At 31.3% G+C, this 21,502-nt stretch overlaps 2 protein-coding genes across 2 annotated transcripts in view; both read right to left on the reverse strand.

Annotated features, from left to right (window-relative positions):
• Positions 1-8,379, reverse strand: part of LOC111620884 (sushi, von Willebrand factor type A, EGF and pentraxin domain-containing protein 1-like) — a 27,837-nt gene extending 19,458 nt beyond the window's left edge. Inside the window, exon 1 of the mRNA XM_023362890.1 lies at positions 8,179-8,379. Coding sequence (XP_023218658.1) covers positions 8,179-8,356 — 178 coding nt within the window. The 5' untranslated portion in view covers positions 8,357-8,379. The remainder of the gene's footprint in view (positions 1-8,178) is intronic.
• An 831-nt stretch (positions 8,380-9,210) lies between these two features.
• Positions 9,211-19,314, reverse strand: LOC111620917 (sushi, von Willebrand factor type A, EGF and pentraxin domain-containing protein 1-like). The gene is made up of 5 exons (XM_023362945.1): positions 19,067-19,314; positions 18,778-18,975; positions 13,492-13,665; positions 13,218-13,391; positions 9,211-9,422 (listed from the first exon to the last, which is right to left on the reverse strand). The coding sequence occupies exons 1-5, from the start codon at positions 19,116-19,118 to the stop codon at positions 9,211-9,213; spliced, it is 810 nt and encodes a 269-aa protein (XP_023218713.1). The 5' UTR covers positions 19,119-19,314.
• Between the last annotated feature and the right edge of the window lie 2,188 nt (positions 19,315-21,502).

Consider the following 21,502-nt stretch of genomic DNA (forward strand, 5'->3'; position numbering starts at 1 on the left):
TTTTTTATCGCTAGCACTTTCAACGAACTTATTGTCATCGTCCTCAGGCGAATACAGATATTTACCAAAAAATTTTTAAACAAAAAATAATCGAATGCAGAATATAACGCATAAGATAAGCTAAAATTATGTTAAAGCCGTTAAGAACACGAAGTAAATATTACAATACCATAACAAACAAACAGTTTCCTGTGGAACAATATTACAATTGAAAAGAACCTTTAGTAACTTGTAGGACCTGTTGCCGGACACATACAGCAATATAGCATGGAGGCATATAGGCACTATATGCCCATGACAGATTTGTCCACACATTGCAACTGCCATTCCAAATCCCTCAAACTTGAAGATAGTTGAATCTGGTCCCACAAAACATTTGATGATAATTTGATAAATTTATTTTATAAAAGTTCAACTATTAAAAATTTCATGTGTTAAAAGTATTAAATTTGCTATTATTCTAAACTTGTAATAAAACATTAAAAAACAAGTTATTTTATGAATTAAAAAAAAATATTAGACCAATAATTCTTAAAATTAAAATAAAGCATACAATGCCATAACATCATAAATGCCATTTTTCTCTGAATATATTTTATTGAAAAAATGAATTTTAAATGCAATATTTTCTTCTGCAAAAAAGTATTATGGCAATAGCAGCACTCTAAGTGGCTGTATTTTGAAGTTGAATTTATGTGCAAGCCATAACATTCTAAGCACCAAAGTGCAAGTTGCATGACTTTTGGCACTTAAAATGTTACAGATTATATTTACATTATTTTGTTACTCTAGAGAATTTGTAATGTAATGAGTTTTTTACCATTTTATTGTAAAATTGAAATTAATTCCTTTAAGTGTGAAATACCTAAAAGAAAATGTGCAGAAAAGTGGAAGAACAACATTTGAAAGAAACAAAAAAATAGTAGCTTAAAATAGACTTCCCCATATCACAGAATGTTAGAAAGGATCCATCAACAGAGATAAGTAAAAGACCTAACTTTTAATACTTCAAAAAGCCTAGACTTGAGTTTTACAAGATATGGATATTCAGTATGAGTCATTGTGTCTATGTGTGAGTGTACAACTTGTAGATGTGTTTCTTACAAGTCTGTTAAATTTTTTGTTTATGTTAGAGGTGATATGCAAGTGTGCCTTCACTTGCAGAAATTTAAGGTTGGATTACCATCAGGAACGGTTCCAATGATTTTATAAACTGGCTGACACAATAAGCAGCAGAGTTATCTTCAGACATATCATCTCCTTTTTATCAACTGGAGATGATAAAAAGGATATGATATGGAAAGTACAATAACCCTTCTGAAAGTAGAAGGCAACACTCTTTCAGTTATCATTTGCTTCTTCCCAGTGAATGTGAAATAAGAGTTTGCCTGTGTAATACATTTGGGGTTACTGCAAGAAGGATTCAGTTGATTGGAGAAAATATTTTGGAGGAAAAAATAGATGCTACTGATCAAAGAGGAGACCAGCACAAATGTATTGAAAAGTAGCTATGGACAGAAAAAATAATTGAGCACATTAGAAGTTTTCCAAGTAAAGAAAGTCATTATGCTCAAGTCAAAAGTACAGATAAAATGTATCATCATCTTATCTCAATGTTAACAGAATGTATAGAGCCTTCCTTGAGAAATATTGTCAACAGTACTGAGAGCAAAGCCCCAGTTACTTGACAATGATACAATGAAATTTTCTTGATCAAGTTCAATCTATCTTTTCAAAGACCTTGCATGGACACAGCTCAACTTGTAACCGTCTTAATATATGAATAAAAACTGGCAATATGTCAGCAAAAACAGAGCAGAATTACATCACTGCAGAGCTGAAGCAACCACAAAAGATATGACTAATGACACAAAAATGCAAAACCCTCAGATTCATATGTTAGTCTTTTGACTTGCAGCAGCAAATGTATATACTGCAATTAACATACACTGACATGTACTCAACAACTGGCATGATACAACCTTGGAATTCATGATTCAATCAAAGAAAAAGGTTGCATGTGTTTGTGGAGTGAGAATTTTGGAGGAAGAGGGTCTTTGGAAATATCATCCTGTATATACCATTATATTACCACTGAGGCTAATATCAGTGACTAAAAGAAGCTGACTTTGTGGTCCAACAACTGTGTTGGTCAAAACAAAAATCAATACATGATTGCCATGTATCTGGTGTTATTGGCCAATAATGTATTTTCAGAAATAACACACAAATACCCTGTAAAGGGTCACACATTTCTCAGTTATAATCAAGATTTTGCTCTAATTGAAAAACAGAGGGAAAAAAGACAAAGCCTAGATGCTAAAGGATCATTAAATGTGCAGGAACCAAAAATCCTTTTATCTGTATTGTATTTGAGAAGTTCCATGACTTTATATCAATTTCCCATGCACGTTTGGATACAAAAGACCTGGGTTTCTCAACAGCATCCCAAATTCAAATCATATCAAATGACTTTGGTAAAGTAGCAGATGGTGCAGTGGGATTAATGTGCTAAGAGATGGAGTTGACATTGATGATTTCAAAATTCTTCCACTTCCTCTTGCCTGCTCCCATTTTGGGATTCCTCAAAGGAAGAAATCTGACATTGGTAAAATGATATCATTTTTTAAATCCAAGAGCACAAACCTATTTCAAGGAGATGCTAGCAGAACCAGATAACTGACTGCCAGATTAGTAATAGTTAACTTGTATAAGTTTGTTATTTGATATTTTCAAAATAATATTCTCAATTCCATTAATTAATCTATCAAATTTGAAATTTTTAAACTCATTTTAATTTTTATTACACTAAATATCTTATTTACGTTTCTGTGTATATGTTACCATTAAAGCTCGAAATCCATTAATGTGCACATTACCTAGCTAATCTGCAGATTAACTAGCGTGATCCGTTAAAGCTGCAAAAATTATTCCATTTCTCAAATTACCTAGGTAAATGTTCAGATTATCTAGGTAATCTGCAAATTACCTACTAGGCACTCGGTAAAGTGAAAATAAGATTTTTGCTGGAACAACAGCAACGTTTCTGTACGCTTAAATTAACATAATGTTATTTATTTAATTTTCAATATCTAANATTCTCAATTCCATTAATTAATCTATCAAATTTGAAATTTTTAAACTCATTTTAATTTTTATTACACTAAATATCTTATTTACGTTTCTGTGTATATACTGTCTACTTAGACTTTGTTTATTAATAGGACTTATTATATGAATATAATAAGTCCTATTAATAAACAAAGTCCAAGTAGACAGTATATACACAGAAATGTGAAACAGTAAAGACATACAAGAAAAAAGAATAAATATCTTATTGTTTATATTTTCCTTTATTTATCATAACATACAATTGATAAAGATCAAAGTCTAACTCTAAGTATCAAAACTGTGGGCTCAACAGTGATGAAGCCAGGAAGCTGTCACCAGTAGATTAATGTCAGTTTTTAATGTTAAAATTGAATTTTTTGTAAATTGTGTGTGAGGATCCGAATCCAGACTTTCAGTATGTTTATACCATTATCTCCTAACGTCAGATCATAGCTATACTTTCGTTAAATAACTGTCAACTTTCAAACCTGGGAGCAAAACATCTGTTAAGTTCTCAGGCCTGACAATGATGCTTTCTCATCACCTCTCAACCTAATATCTCGATTTCATCAGTTCAACAACAGAAAAATCAAGAAACTAAAGCAGTTGTCGCCCATCCTTCAAAAGAGTCAGTTGTCACCAGTACCTTATCCTAAGTGCCTCAATATTTGGATATCTGTGAATATATCATTTTATTTTACATTCCTATATCATACTAAAATATCATCGGAAACCATCATCTAACACCTTTGTGGATATGTTCCATCAGGCTTACGGATATTTCATCTACAGCAGTGGTTCCCAACCTTTTTTCATTAGCGTACCCCGTGACATGTCATATCTCTAGATTGTACCCCGTGACATGTCATATCTCTAAATTGTACCCCTCATTTAAGAAATTTAGTGAGTAACCGTATTGTTAATTTTACATATTGTAACTTTAAATTAAAGAAAAAAAACCTAAAAGAAAAAATGTATAATAAAGTTGTGATTGTTGCAAGGAACATTTTTTATCTAATAATTTTTTAATACTNAAACTCATTTTAATTTTTATTACACTAAATATCTTATTTACGTTTCTGTGTATATACTGTCTACTTAGACTTTGTTTATTAATAGGACTTATTATATGAATATAATAAGTCCTATTAATAAACAAAGTCCAAGTAGACAGTATATACACAGAAATGTGAAACAGTAAAGACATACAAGAAAAAAGAATAAATATCTTATTGTTTATATTTTCCTTTATTTATCATAACAATATTACAATTGATAAAGATCAAAGTCTAACTCTAAGTATCAAAACTGTGGGCTCAACAGTGATGAAGCCAGGAAGCTGTCACCAGTAGATTAATGTCAGTTTTTAATGTTAAAATTGAATTTTTTGTAAATTGTGTGTGAGGATCCGAATCCAGACTTTCAGTATGTTTATACCATTATCTCCTAACGTCAGATCATAGCTATACTTTCGTTAAATAACTGTCAACTTTCAAACCTGGGAGCAAAACATCTGTTAAGTTCTCAGGCCTGACAATGATGCTTTCTCATCACCTCTCAACCTAATATCTTGATTTCATCAGTTCAACAACAGAAAAATCAAGGAACTAAAGCAGTTGTCGCCCATCCTTCAAAAGAGTCAGTTGTCACCAGTATCTTATCCTAAGTGCCTCAATATTTGGATATCTGTGAATATATCATTTTATTTTACATTCCTATATCCTACTAAAATATCAATGGAAACCATCATCTAACACCTTTGCGGATACGTTCCATCAGGCTTATGGATATTTCATCTACAGGATACCCGAACTGACATCCCGAACTTCCTCTCTTTCACCAAGAACGTTCCTGATCAAGACCAAATCCTCAATAAGGTATTTATCATCATGTGTTTTTGCTGTAAACTCTTCTCTCTCGAGAAACACAGGTCTTGAGTTACCTCAATCTAATATCTACATAATAGCTATCATTTCTCATACATCTAAATCAATCATATTCCACTTGGTCTATGATATGTCCTGTATTATCTATTAGTTTATCAATAGATAATACAGGACATGATATCAGTCTATACAGTCTACGATATATCCTGTATTATCAATTAAACAGTGGTTATGTTAACTCGTCTCTGTGTAAGTCACTTCCGGTGCATTGTCTCTCTCTCCGGTGCATTGTCTCTCCCGAATCCGTTCATCCACACACGCAATTGTTTGAGATAGAACATAAAGGTTTCTGTGTCTGTCCATAAAGACACAGTGATGTCAGTCCTGACAAACCTTGTCATTGCGATCTTCACTGATGCGATTCGGTCCCATGGTGCTGAAGTATAAGGGGAGCCCTTCAGCATTGTCACATATGTTTAATAATTTAAATGTAAGTTTTCAGTATTCAAAACTTTTTTTAGCTGTAGAAACATTCATTTTATGACTCAATTGTTTTTTGGTATTTACAACCTTGTGCACTTGCACAATTTTGCCAAATACAACATTATGGCTCTACTATAAGTAATAGATATGTATATATCAATGGTGCGGTTTTCTTTATATTCCTTTTAAAAAATCAATTTTTCAAAAAAATATTTCCTCAAAAATTGATGAAACTTCATGGGTTAATTCTACAGAAATAACCACCTTTTTTTNGTTTTTAATGTTAAAATTGAGTTTGAATTTTTTGTAAATTGTGTGTGAGGATCTGAATCCAGACTTTCAGTATGTTTATACCATTATCTCCTAACGTCAGATCATAGCTATACTTTCGTTAAATAACTGTCAACTTTCAAACCTGGGAGCAAAACATCTGTTAAGTTCTCAGGCCTGACAATGATGCTTTCTCATCACCTCTCAACCTAATATCTTGATTTCATCAGTTCAACAACAGAAAAATCAAGGAACTAAAGCAGTTGTCGCCCATCCTTCAAAAGAGTCAGTTGTCACCAGTATCTTATCCTAAGTGCCTCAATATTTGGATATCTGTGAATATATCATTTTATTTTACATTCCTATATCCTACTAAAATATCAATGGAAACCATCATCTAACACCTTTGCGGATACGTTCCATCAGGCTTATGGATATTTCATCTACAGGATACCCGAACTGACATCCCGAACTTCCTCTCTTTCACCAAGAACGTTCCTGATCAAGACCAAATCCTCAATAAGGTATTTATCATCATGTGTTTTTGCTGTAAACTCTTCTCTCTCGAGAAACACAGGTCTTGAGTTACCTCAATCTAATATCTACATAATAGCTATCATTTCTCATACATCTAAATCAATCATATTCCACTTGGTCTATGATATGTCCTGTATTATCTATTAGTTTATCAATAGATAATACAGGACATGATATCAGTCTATACAGTCTACGATATATCCTGTATTATCAATTAAACAGTGGTTATGTTAACTCGTCTCTGTGTAAGTCACTTCCGGTGCATTGTCTATCCCTCCATCCCGAATCCCGTTCACCCACACACGCAATTGTTTGAGATAGAACATAAAGGTTTCTGTGTCTGTCCATAAAGACACAGTGATGTCAGTCCTGACAAACCTTGTCATTGCGATCTTCACTGATGCGATTCAGTACCATGGTGCTGAAGTATAAGGGGAGCCCTTCGGCATTGTCACATGTTTAATAATTTAAATGTAAGTTTTCAGTATTCAAAACTTTTTTTAGCTGTAGAAACATTTTCATTTTATGACTCAATTGTTTTTGGTATTTACAACCTTGTGCACTTGCACAATTTTGCCAAATACAACATTATGGCTCTACTATAAGTAATAGATATGTATATATCAATGGTGCGGTTTTCTTTATATTCCTTTTAAAAAATAAATTTTTCAAAAAAATATTTCCTCAAAAATTGATGAAACTTCATGGGTTAATTCTACGGAAATAACCACCTTTTTTTGCCTGGACCGCATTTAATCAGAGACAAAAGCTTATCTTCGTATTCTTTATTTACTTATTTACTGTACATTTCGGGTGCAATACAGTAATACCCCAAACTTACGTGATAGGTGGGACTGAGCGATAACCACGTAAGTCGGGGTATAATTTCGCAATTTGTGTAAAATCCAAGTCGTACGTATGTAAGCTAATAAATGTTCTTGTTATCTTGTCTTTTGATTCGTTTACGGTTACAAGAAATCACCACATAGTCTCTCTCAAGTCTCCGTAGATTTAATAAACACAGAAATAAATAACACAAAATAAATTGTAGCTATGTGTCGATTCTGCATGACACATCTGAACATGTAAGCTGAACAATAGTGTGGGGGGGAGTGAGTAATCAAGAATTGCGTGGCACTCAAACAAAAGATGAATTGACGAGATTTGAAAATTGCGTAACTCTGGGTTCGCGTAAGTTGGGGTAGCGCAAGTCGAGGTATTACCGTATTTTCGTGTAACTTGCACCCCTCTTCAGGTTTTTTACATTTCTGTTTTAAGTTTAGACGTACATCTGGTTCTAACCCTAGTTTTAAACTTTTTTGTTTCCTTACTATTATACTTGTGTGTTTGAAATTAAACACAATGTTTTATATCTGTTTAAAATGTTAAGATAATTTTTCTAGCATTTGATTAAAGTTTGTTCACTAGAAGAAGTGTTTTTTTTATCTCTCTTGAAAAGTTTGTTTNCACAATGTTTTATATCTGTTTAAAATGTTAAGATAATTTTTCTAGCATTTGATTAAAGTTTGTTCACTAGAAGAAGTGTTTTTTTTATCTCTCCTGAAAAGTTTGTTTTCTGGCATTTACAACATTATGGCATTGCATGCTTCAAATATTATTAATGTTACTTTAACTAATAAAACATAAATTAAAATTATTTACTTATACTATTTTATAGCAACGTTTAAAATGTTAAGATAATTTTTCTAGCATTTGATTAAAGTTTGTTCACTAGAAGAAGTGTTTTTTTTATCTCTCTTGAAAAGTTTGTTTTCTGGCATTTACAACATTATGACATTGCATGCTTCAAATATTATTAATGTTACTTTAACTAATAAAACATAAATTAAAATTATTTACTTATACTATTTTATAGCAACTTTTTACATACTGGCACACTTGGGGGTTTCAAAACTCCATTTTCCAGTTGCTAAGCATTTAGCATATGTATTTCCAATTAAATTAAACCCAGAATTACAATTGTAAACAACCAAGCTTCCTACATTTCGTTTTTCATTCATCAATGTTGCTATTCCATGAAGTGGCTGCAATGGTTCTGGACAAAGCATCTCTATAAAGAAATTTTATAATTAATCTCTTCTAATTTGACATTTGTTTTAATTTAATACAAGGCATGTTCAAACAAATTATAATTTGATAATTAAACAAAAACAAATATCATACATGACATTTATTGCCTTATTTTTTAATGTGATTCCCTCTTTTGCAATACATTGATGCCATGAGTTGGGTAGCTTCTGGATTCCCCATAAAAAGTTTTTTGGCTGCAGACTTACTACTCTTGAACAGTTTGTTATTCTTCATTATAGGTAAACAAATTAGACTTAGGTGTACAGAACAGCAGACAACAAATGCAGACCATACATAACTTTTCTGGCAGGACCAGTGAAAACAGCCATCCAAGACAAGAGAGAGAGTGTCAAATTTCCATCTACTTATTCAAGAACACCTGCCCACATGTTGCCACTCACACAGTATGCATGGTAATGATTTAGAAATTGAAGTGGATCCTTCTTCTCCATCCTCCATACAGTCCCAATCTTTCCCTGGCAGATTGCTACATATATTGACTGTTCAAAGAATTTTTAGGAGGAAAGAAGTTTACCTCAAATAAAGTAATTGAAGCTGTTTGAGAGTGGTATGTCTGTAGCCAAAAGACTTCTTATGGAGTATCTAGAAGCTATCCATCCACTAGCATCAATGTATTGCAAAAGAGAGGATCACATTGAAAAATAAGGTAATAAACGTCAATGTATTTTTTGTTTAATTATCAAATTATAATTTATATTTGAATGGGCCACATAAAAATTATTTACCATTTTAATTACTGGTAAAATCACTATATTGTCGCTTACTTAATATCCCATACAACCAAAGAAAATTCTTACATTATCTACAACTGCTAAAAATACAGGAGGAATTTTAAAAGATATTTATTGGANTTGGGGGTTTCAAAACTCCATTTTCCAGTTGCTAAGCATTTAGCATATGTATTTCCAATTAAATTAAACCCAGAATTACAATTGTAAACAACCAAGCTTCCTACATTTCGTTTTTCATTCATCAATGTTGCTATTCCATGAAGTGGCTGCAATGGTTCTGGACAAAGCATCTCTATAAAGAAATTTTATAATTAATCTCTTCTAATTTGACATTTGTTTTAATTTAATACAAGGCATGTTCAAACAAATTATAATTTGATAATTAAACAAAAACAAATATCATACATGACATTTATTGCCTTATTTTTTAATGTGATTCCCTCTTTTGCAATACATTGATGCCATGAGTTGGGTAGCTTCTGGATTCCCCATAAAAAGTTTTTTGGCTGCAGACTTACTACTCTTGAACAGTTTGTTATTCTTCATTATAGGTAAACAAATTAGACTTAGGTGTACAGAACAGCAGACAACAAATGCAGACCATACATAACTTTTCTGGCAGGACCAGTGAAAACAGCCATCCAAGACAAGAGAGAGAGTGTCAAATTTCCATCTACTTATTCAAGAACACCTGCCCACATGTTGCCACTCACACAGTATGCATGGTAATGATTTAGAAATTGAAGTGGATCCTTCTTCTCCATCCTCCATACAGTCCCAATCTTTCCCTGGCAGATTGCTACATATATTGACTGTTCAAAGAATTTTTAGGAGGAAAGAAGTTTACCTCAAATAAAGTAATTGAAGCTGTTTGAGAGTGGTATGTCTGTAGCCAAAAGACTTCTTATGGAGTATCTAGAAGCTATCCATCCACTAGCATCAATGTATTGCAAAAGAGAGGATCACATTGAAAAATAAGGTAATAAACGTCAATGTATTTTTTGTTTAATTATCAAATTATAATTTATATTTGAATGGGCCACATAAAAATTATTTACCATTTTAATTACTGGTAAAATCACTATATTGTCGCTTACTTAATATCCCATACAACCAAAGAAAATTCTTACATTATCTACAACTGCTAAAAATACAGGAGGAATTTTAAAAGATATTATTGGATCAAACTCTGATGTTAAAAAAATTTTATATTAATAAATATTAAAATTTTGATTTGACAAATATGTTATGACACTGTATTTTTATTATTTGCTTTATTGATTGTTTACTTAATGTTATTTTTCTTTGGCCTCACATTTTTTGTCATTTTTCAATGCACAGTAACATGTGTCTTAAAAGTGACTAATGGAAATACAGGGTGTTTGTAAAATCCCTCAACTCAAACTTTGAAAAATTATTGCAGGTGAATGGGTGGCAACAGTGTTGCACAGTGTGTGATTTGTAAAATTCCTAGATGGGGATGATCACTCAATTTATGTACAGTTAACTTACAATGGGATCTCTTTTACTATTGGAGAGGGCGGCACATAGATCATGATAGTAGTACTATCACAATGAAAAAAAATTGCAGATAGTTTACATGTATTGTAGTAATTGTTTGAAGTCACTTTAAAATATATTGAATGCTTGATTGAAACTTCAATGTTGAGTGCTTATCATTTTACAATTTAACCCAGTGTTCCAGTTTTGCACAAAAATGGAAGATGAACTGAAAAAAGATGGAAAATAAATAGGCAAAAACAACTCACTTAAGAAATATTGAATATTGTGCATTATAAAAATTTCAAGTGTACATTGTGTTACTTTGGATATTGTAAATGAACAGTTTATCAAACTAGAGCTGTTTGTGGAAGAGCTATATAAATAAAGCATATGACAGAAAATGCAGCAAAGATGAAAACAAAATATTTGCAAAATGATTAAAAGGACCAAAAATTGCTGCACATCTTTAACTGTGAATCAGTGAAGTCAATGTGGAAAAACTGCTGTTCTAAAACAAGTTAATCAGAGACTACTGTAAATATGCTTCAACAATAATAATGTAACAAGAAGAAGGAATTCTCTGATAACAAAACTGTGTACATTTCTATATTGGAAGAAATTGCACTTTATCTAAAGATATTAGGAAAGAGCAAATTCCTAAATCTATGACGATAACCATAATATTAGCGCCTACAGCTATTAGTGCCCATAGTGCAGAAACAGTTTATATATGTTACTGTGAATGACCGATATCTGGCGAATGTTAACATTCTCCGGTTAATGTCAGCATTCACACAGTCGTTTCATGTATGTACAAAATATTTGCTAAATATCGTTATTTCTCACTTACACTGGCAAATGTCGACAATCAGCATGCACTGATGGTGAATGTTAAATAAAAATATTTTTATTACGTTAAGACAAAAATGCAACTTTTTAATATGTCAAAATAGGAGAAAGCTTAAGTAACAGCACATTCTAAATCATTAAAGAAAATAATACAATAATAAACTTACACATAAATTATGTGATTAATGTTATACAATCTTATTTATTGGAACAACTTAAACTGTTATGGCACTTTGAATTTCACAAGAGTCCCTTGCTTTTACAACTGCATTTATTCGTGGAACACTTCTCTTTGCAATGGTTAAAAGCAAGGGACTCTTGTCCCTTGCTTTTACAACTGCATTTATTCGTGGAACACTTCTGTTTGCAATGGCAGCGTATACAGCCTTGCCCTCCGCTTTTCGAATTAGCTGCAGCTACTTCTCTCAGCAACATTTCTTGAGAAGAAATCTGATCTATGGAAAGTACTGGTAACTTTTCTTTACAAATTACATTGATCTCCTCAATAGTAATGACAGTGCACATAATGGCAAGACCATAATAATAGAATCAATCTTTATACCTACATGTGTGGGACATCTGCATAAAATTTGAGGGGAAAGAGCTTGAAGACAATTACATTCTAATTAATTTTTTGGAGTTTTTTTAAGACAGACAAAGCATTCCATTGGTTGAAGGTCTAAGGTACTGTACAAAAGTTATCTTATATGATTATAATTTGTGGAATTTTTTACTTTATCCCATTTGCCTCCATCTGTGAATGCCCATGCCTAAATAGATGATTTATGAATTTTTTTTTTCCTTAATGTTTACAATAAATATTTATTTACATTGTTTAATCTATATTTTGACATTTAATTTTGAGTCATTCACTTTACAACTATATGATGAAGATATCCTATAAATCAAATATCAGACACACTAAAATTCTATTCTTTTTTCTCTTAAAAAAATAAGTGCTTTAGTTATTCAGATTTGTAATGGATAGTCAAAGCAGTTCTTCAAAAATCAATCTTTATACCTCAAACAAACTAAATGTGATGATGTATAATAAGGGAAATAACCATATTTGGTTAGCTACATGAAAATACATGTTGTCTATCTATAAAATAATTTTAGGTTAAGATTTGCTACTGTAATGAAACATACAACATAAAATACAGTATTCTTTACAGAAGTTTCCATGTTAAATCTCACATGCTTTCTTACCAACTAGTTATGGGCTCCAAAAATTTTCTGGGGTCCTTGTATATTGCAGAATCTGTGAGGGCAATTTTTACGACCCTGTATCTGACTAATTTCTGATATAAATGACTAAAATTTGCAATGTATAACTTCTAATCTATTATATTGAATATTTTTTAAAAATCAGTTGAAGTTTACCTTGGTAGTTTCAATGGTTGCCCTTCAGTTAGTTTAGGTTGGTTTGGTTGGGTTAGGTTAGATTAAGTACATTTTTAGTAGACAGAAGAAAGTAATATCTAAAAAGAAAAAAAAAAAATGTCTACTAAAAATGTAGTTAACCTAACTTAACCAACCTAGTGCAGCAATTGGGACTATCAAGGTAAACTTCAACCAAAAAATCTAGCTTTAATGTCAAGATTGAATAGAAAGTGATTATTTAAGTTACTTCTCAAATAATTCAAAAAACAAATTTGTAGTACTGTAAATTATATATGCATTATTCTAGTTAAGAGTAAATAATTGTTTTAATATAAATTCAAATTAATCAAACCTTTGCATTTGGGGAGAACTCCTTTCCAATTTCCTTCAGCATCACATTTTACAGTGTTGTTACCTTCTATATGAAGTCCATCATAACAATTGTAAGTGGCTATTGAGTTATATACTGTAGAACTATAACTGACGGTGCCATTTTCTATTTCTTCCGGCTTTGGACAAGTGACAACTAAAATATTAAAAAGTATAATTTGTAAAATGTATAAAATATTCATGATTATCTTAATTTTATAATTAATTCTTAATACCATACTCTTTCAAAATCTTACTTGCGCAAGAAGGTTTACGGCCACTCCATTCACCATCCGTTCCACAGAAACGCACATTAATACCTTTCAATTTATATCCAACATTACACACATACTCCACCGAATTTGGATAAGTGTATCGACTTCCCAAAACTTGTCCATTTTCTATCAGTTCAGGTTCTCCACAAGATACAGCTATTTATATAATCGAAATGGAGTGTTATATATTTAATTATAAAAATTTAACGTAAATTTATATCAATACACAAGCATAATCGTATAAAACACACCTACAATACCATACTACGGAGACCGCGGCCTCACTTTACGCGGGTCGTTAAACGGACTCGTACCCTCGAATAGGCACAATATACAGTGCAGCGTTCAACTATATGCTAGTGTAATTTAAATAAAAAATCTCTTCAATTATTTAGAGTAGATGGGCAAAATTTTATGTAATTTTTTAACATTAACTTCTAATGACACACACTAAATACCATCCTGCTAGATTAACCCCAAACATAAATTATGCCAAAAATAGTCATTTCACAGTGGTGTAAAATTATACACTTGATATGTGCAAATAGATAAACTATACAAATTTTTTGTGCATAATGCTGAAAGTTGGTGGATACTGCATTTTTCTTTACTTAAAAAGCAAAGTGTAAGTTGCAGCTTAAGCTTTGAGCACATTTTTAACTATACCTTGACTAAAGGTGCTAACTGACTTTGATAAAGATCAAATTGATGGCTGACATTCAAATGACGAGTGTATAAGTGAAATATCTGCTATCGTGTGATGATGTTTTTAGGATGTTGTTAGAAAATTCTGAAGACTATCACGGTAAGGAACAAAGTGAAAGGCCATCTTCGCTCTATCCTTGACAAGGTCACGTGACCCGTAGAGTAAGTTTGGGAGGGCTATATCGCGACAATGGTCGCCCGCCCGGGTATGGTTTCCTCGACTGTTTTTTTCTTATCACTATACTCTACAGCTCTGTCAAGGTCCCAACCGTCTCATTTGGAGCTTGAATTGTACCCTATGGCGCTGCAATCTTTGGCTATTCTTGGGCTACTCCAATATTATTTTTGTTGGTGCGCGTGTTTTAGCTGGCAGCACTGACGCGACCGTGAGAGGGTACTTAAGGACGTGCCAAGATTTGAACGAATTTCAACATGCGACAGGTTAATATAGTTTTTCGTACATAATCGGTTATCCGAAAAATCGATTTTTTTCTCCTCGAACAGCCCTAGTCCCTGGTTGGTTCGGATAATCGATGTTCTATTGTATCGTCATAAATTGGCATTTTAAACTTAGAAATAATTTTTTTGTACCCAATACTTTTGGTATTGCCATTGCAATATCTCCATACTTCTTTGGCCCCGGATAGTCCGATGGGTATGGTTGTTTTCCTTCCAGCTCTGTGGACACCGAGAGGTCTAATGGATATAGTTAAAAAGGCCTTCTTAGTGTCCACGGGGAGGAAAGAAACAGAAAAATCTAATCTATCATAATTGTAAAATACCTATATTTAATAGTCAATGCATCCAGAGACTTATATTTCTTGGATGTAATTCATTTAAGTTTATTTTTACTCATTTCTCTCCGTTGACACTAAGAGGACCATTCTATCCTGGGTTTGACCAGACTCATTACGAGAGGAGATCAGATAGTGAAAAAAACCCATATATCCTGCACAGAACCCGGGTTCGAGTTATCTGGCTATATTTTGTGCGAATTTTAAGAGATTTATGTTATTAGTTGTATATTTTGTTGGGGTACATCATTGAGACATGTTTCAATAAAAAGTTTTTAATAGCATATTGTAATGATGAGGTATAAAGCGATCAGCGGGTATTTTGGAATGAAATACTGTAATTTTTTTTATTTATGATTTTGATAACACTGAATAACAATGATCTCATCAAGAGAAACACTTTCCTTTTACATAAATATTTGATTTTAACATCGGAGTGGCAGATCGAGCGTGACATTGGCATGGGGAATGTCTAATTTTAGTGATAAAATGTGACGGCAGGACCCGCTCTAGAGGCGGACAACCAGGACATTTGTCCGGGGCGAAAAATCTAAAAGGCGGCATTTTGGTTGCCAATGTGGCAAAATACTTAATTAATCGAAATTTATATTTGTCGATTTTTTTTTGCTGTGGCTAAAATTGATTTAAAATTGATAACATATTTAAATGAACCCCTATATTGTATGTTAGGAACGTTTTTGGGCTCATTCCCTGTAATAATAAATTCAGCAATAGCGTTTGTCTACCGGGATCTCGAAATCTTGGTTACTTTTAGCCATTTTAATTTCTTAGGAAATCGTGCAAATTCCTTAAAAATTTAAGTTTTTCCCCATTTTGTGTTAAGTGGAAAAAATTTTGCTAATAGAAAGTATAGTTAACTTATGAATTGTCCGAATACATTTGTATTTAGTAATTGTAAGCTTGCTTATTATTATTTTTTTAATTTTTTCTTTGTTATGGCGTGCCATAGAATCTGTTCCAACGTGTATTTCGAATTAATTTCCTACAGGTAGTGCGGTTAAACCGCCATCTTGTGCTAATTTTAATTTAAAATTAAAATGAAAACAAGGTGATGGAGGTTGCGGAACGTATTAAATTACTTTTAAAAATGAAAAGTAATTCTATCATTCTTTTCTAGGATAATTTATTTTATAATATATTTCAAATATAATTAATCCCGGGATCCTGGAACACGGATTATTTTTCTCGAAATTCCGGGATATGCAAAAGACCGGGAAATGAAATCCTAGTACCAATTCGTACTCTTAGCAGCGCTTTTAACACATACATTTTATTATAAATCCTTATGTCAGCACGCTTAACGCGCGCTTTCAGCGCACTGGCAGCATCTCTAGACTACTCTATCAATTCCTCTCGCAAGATGGACGCCTCCGTGCGAAAATATTTTTCAGGAGAAGTAAATAAATTATCATTTCCTCGTTTTCTAATAAACATCATCGTACTTAATGGCTTTTCTTCTAACAACATCAAACAAAATGCATGGAAATATAGCAGAAATAGCATCATTATTACATCAGCCATTTTCATGTAATCGAGTCAGCTCTTTTTGGTCATTGAAAACCACACTTCCCGTAGCGACTGCCCAGCTCATTAATGAATAAAATATTCGCGGAATATTATTCATTTGTTGACTCTAAGCGATTTCCACGTGATATTACTTTAAATAGCAATATCTCTTGCTCGAATTGCGATAGAATCGATCTGCCTTCGATTTTAAACCACAAACATCTGTCTTCACGATTTTTATTTTTCAGACAATACAATATTTTAGACGTTTTTTTAAACCGAGAAATTCGACTGATTTCTATTCCGGACTGAATTAAAAATTTAGGCTGCTTTGTTCAATACAGTATTCCATGACTGCGCAACCACATTTGAATAACACGTAGACCTAATATAAAACATACCATGCTTTGTCATGAAATGAAGAATCATCTTTTTATTTTATACGGAGCACATTTATATATTTTAAACATATTATCTGAGCTTTTTTATAAAATCAATAATATATAATGATCTGTAGTATATAACTATTAGTAACAGGAGTATTAGGAACAGGAGAGATTAACTAGAAAATGATTAGTGGTTGGTGTGAGCACTTCAGCTGATTGAACTAGTTAAGTGGCCTGGATCCTGTTGCATAAAAATTAGAAGTTACAAGTCACAGGACTTGTAATGCTTGTAACTTGTAGCTTCTTACAGATTATAATGCCGCTTTAACATTTTGTTATACTGTAAGTTTTGCTTGCACAAGTAAATTATTTGTTTTCAATACTTGTATAGTATAAATAGCTCTGCAAGTACTTGCTCAAGCGGTTGTGCAAGCAAAACTATCGTAACATAGAGCAACTGTCTATTTTTCTTGCTTGACAGAAGTTGTGCAACTCTAGTTGCTTAATATATATATTCATAATGGCACCAAGTAGGTGGTCTGACGAAAAATTCGAATGTTTATGGAATATTACTAGTATGACAATTCACTTAGAAAAGTATTTGATGCTCCCAAACATTGCCTTCGATTAATCCTGTTCCGTACTCACACTCTTTTTCTGTTTCAATTTCTGTAATATGGTATGCAATTTTTCGAGCAATACATTGCTTAATTAAGCAGATGAAACTCATCAAAATTCCTAATATATCCAAGTTTTAAAACAACCAAAAACTTGTAAATCTAAGATACTACTAACTTGTACAGTTTCAATTTGAAACGTGTAAACATACACAATGTGTCTGAAAATATTTGAAAGCAAGTACGAGTTCATAGTTGTGCAAATAAAACTTACATAATGTAAACGCGACACAAGTAACATTATGCAATCAGACTAATAGATTGTAACTTGTTACAAAACTGTTTATTCAACACATTTTGCTTGTAATTTGTAACTTGTAAAACTTGTAACAACAGCAAACATTTCATGCAATAGAACCCCAAGTCCAGATGCCAAAAGGAAATTTTATAGTTCATTCGTTTCTATACTTCTCCAAGTATAATAAATAATTCTGTAGATCCAGAAAGATTCCAAGTAAGTTTTTAATTACATTTTTTTAATGATAATGCTTCTAGGTTTTTAAATCACTCTTTGAAAGTCTTAAAATCTATGCTGAACTTATTATAAAATTCTAAAACGCCGAAAGGAAATGTAAAGTATTATCAAATATATTTAAATGAAACTCTACAATAGTCAAATCTACTATTTAAAGGACTGAATTTTCTTTTATGTGAACAAATAGAAAATGATATTGTACATTGTTAGAGCGTAGGATGGAGTAATGATGAAGAAACGCAATTTGGTACGATAGTTTGTGTATAAGGGGCATTGATTCTATTAAATTTTTGTGCTTAAAGATCGAGGGGGGAGATAGAGGGTCGTGTGTCATATCTCGAGTGGAGTCGGTCTTAATGAAGACTTTATACGTTATTGGCATTTACAGTTTTTTCTAAAACTCATTTCTACTTTCAAATTTAAGCTTTTTGTCATTTTATAATAATTAATAATATAAAAGTTATTTTTTAAACAAAATCTCGTAATACATGGCGCTATAGACAATTTTAATTTCGTGCTGTCTTAATGTTTTTTCGGTGGGAAAGTTACGCAACTCTTTGCTGGATATTTTTCAATTTATTAAATATATTCTATAAATAGTTTTAATTGAACTCTTATTAAATATTATAGTACTTATTTTAAATTAATCTAATTAATTTTTTAAACTATTTAAGAAATATGAGAATACTCATATTCTCACTAACGTCTGCATTCTATTCCTTCAGTATTCCAATGTAATCCTTTTCCTCCATCTCGTTCACAAGTTGCTTTTCTTTTGATACTCACAAAATAATAACCGAAATTGCACTTGTACTTGACTTCTGTATCCGGTGGAAAATTATCCTCATCAGTTACTGCAGAAGCATGATTCAAATCAGGTGGAGGTCCACATTCTTCATCTTCTTTTTTAATACATTAGAAATTGAAATTAAATAAGTAAACTTCGGAAACTTCTTAAGCAAATTAATTTATGTACGTAAAGTACATACAAACCTGCTAACGTAAACAAAAGGCGGAGTATGAAGATAATCCAAATGTATTGCATCTCACCAGTGCCACATGAAATCTGGATAGAATTTCTCTCATAAACTGTTTATACTGTTGTCATGTGATTTCTTCCTCTGCATAGATAAAGTGATGACCTTATAATTTTTAAAAGTGCAACTATTTATTTTAATTCCTCGAATTGTAAGTCGACGTCAATAAATTTAGAATTTCTTAAGTAAATTAAGAAATTTTTATATGTAAATTTATGTTGATTATATTTTATAGCCTATGCAAACATCATTCTATTCTCTATAATAAAAAAATATATATATATATGTTTTTTAAGTTAATATTTAATGCATTTCTGCAATTTTATAAAATAAACTTAGATTTAATAAGTTACTGATGTATATTCATTAATTTTAATTTTCTTAGAATAAAAATAAACTTAAGAAAATTATAGGAAAAAATAAGTTGTAAGAGGAAAAGGAAACAGGATGGATGTATTCATTCATTTATCATTCATTACTTATTATTTTATTCCTTGTTGCTTCATTTTAAAATGCAGATTTGTAGATGAATAATAATTAAGTATTTTAATTAATAAATATAAAAATATGCTGCATATCCAAGTCTAAAAATATCTCTCTATGATAAGACATTAAGATTTTTCAGAAGAAAAAAAGGCAAATAATAATAATAATAATAATAATAATAAAATTATTGATACTAAGTCGTTTTTCGAGATGGAAAAATTATAATATCAAAGGAAATATTCTATTAAAAAATTGAAGCGGAGGAACATTCGATTTATCATTATTAACGCAACATTAACCAATGTCTTTTTACAGAACGCGATTAACCAAACATTTATGTTGAATTTATGATTCAAAGTTTCCAGTTGTTATTGATTTTCCTAGTAACTTCGGAGGATACTTCGAAAAAAAATTATATAAAAATGTATATAAAATAGAAGACAAGAAAATCTTTATTGAAAGATTTTGCCGTGAGGATTAACGTTTATAAATTTTAAAAAAATGCACTAAGGGAAGTAAAATGTATACTATTATTGTGGTAAACCCTCGATTTAACTTATAAAAAATTTACAAATAGAAATTGCTAAAAGGTTGGAACAATGAGACTTTGCACATTTTAAGTTGATTAATTAATGTATGTTTTTAATACACACTCGATTTAACGGATTCTCGGCAATCGCCAGCACCCTTTTCCTCGCAATTAGTTCGTTAAATCGAGGGTTTACTTTATGCATTAACATACAAATTATTATATTAATGTATATTAACATCAGTGCCATCTTAACGCATAGAAGGTCGCCCGGGCCCCACGTTAATTTATGCACGGATCAGAATTTAACACAAATTTTTCGACCATCCGCCAGTTGTGTAGGCAGGGCCGGGGGGCATGCCTGTACAATCGGCTTTGCCTAGGGGTCTATAATGATATTAAGACGATCCTGATTAATATATTGTATATTATTATTATGTATAACATAATTAATTATATAAAATGAAGCAAGTACATTTATGATAAAGCACAAATAATATAAATCTACATTTCTAAATATTTATGTTATGATAATTAAAAGAATCTATCAAGAATCATGTCTGAAGTAACTTAATTCTGAAAATATGAATTACGAAATGATTGTTGTTGTAAAATTTTTAATTGAATATAATTAAAAATTAATTAAATATATTTTTAAAAATGTTTAACGCGTGTAATTGTAAAATAATTGTTAGTTTTTAAAAATTATATTTCTATGATTTTATTTAATGAAAGAAATTAAGGTATCGTTGGGGTCTTGTGTAAAGTTTCTGTTACTCAAATTATCGATATTTTTGCGCTGTGCAGGATGGATGCAGAAAATTATTTAGGGGGCAAAGTTTGCAGACAATTATATCAATAAATTTTTATTTAATTATTTAATTTTTGGTTTTTCTAGGGGTGGACAAATGCCCTGTTTGCTCCCCTCTGCGGGGCCCATAGTAATGTGTAAGACTTTATAATGATAATTAATTTATTAACAGTTTTTCATCGCTTATATTACAAGATTTCATACAATTTTTTGAAGGATTTTTATAAAAAATTCCAAAAATATTATGTTTTTTTAAATTAACTTTTCATCTTTTCCTCATTTATTTCTTGGAAGAAAACGTGTTCAGTTATGGAGATGCGTTAATGTAGAATTTAATTACATTTCACATAAATTAAAATTTAAAAAAAAAGAAAGTAAGTAAGTAATAGTCTTATTGACTGTCGTGCAATTCAACTTTTCTATTGCTTTTAAATTAAGTTAACTTTGTGCGTTATCTCGAATACTTTATTAATATGAATGACTTTACTTTGTTAGATTTAATTATACTAAAAATTTGTTCTTCTTTTAATTATATTCAGTAAAACGAAATGAAGTAAATAAATTTT

Source organism: Centruroides sculpturatus, unplaced genomic scaffold, assembly GCF_000671375.1.
Source record: "Centruroides sculpturatus isolate CEXI.00-Female unplaced genomic scaffold, Cexi_2.0 scaffold17, whole genome shotgun sequence".
NCBI classification, from domain to species: domain Eukaryota; kingdom Metazoa; phylum Arthropoda; class Arachnida; order Scorpiones; family Buthidae; genus Centruroides; species Centruroides sculpturatus.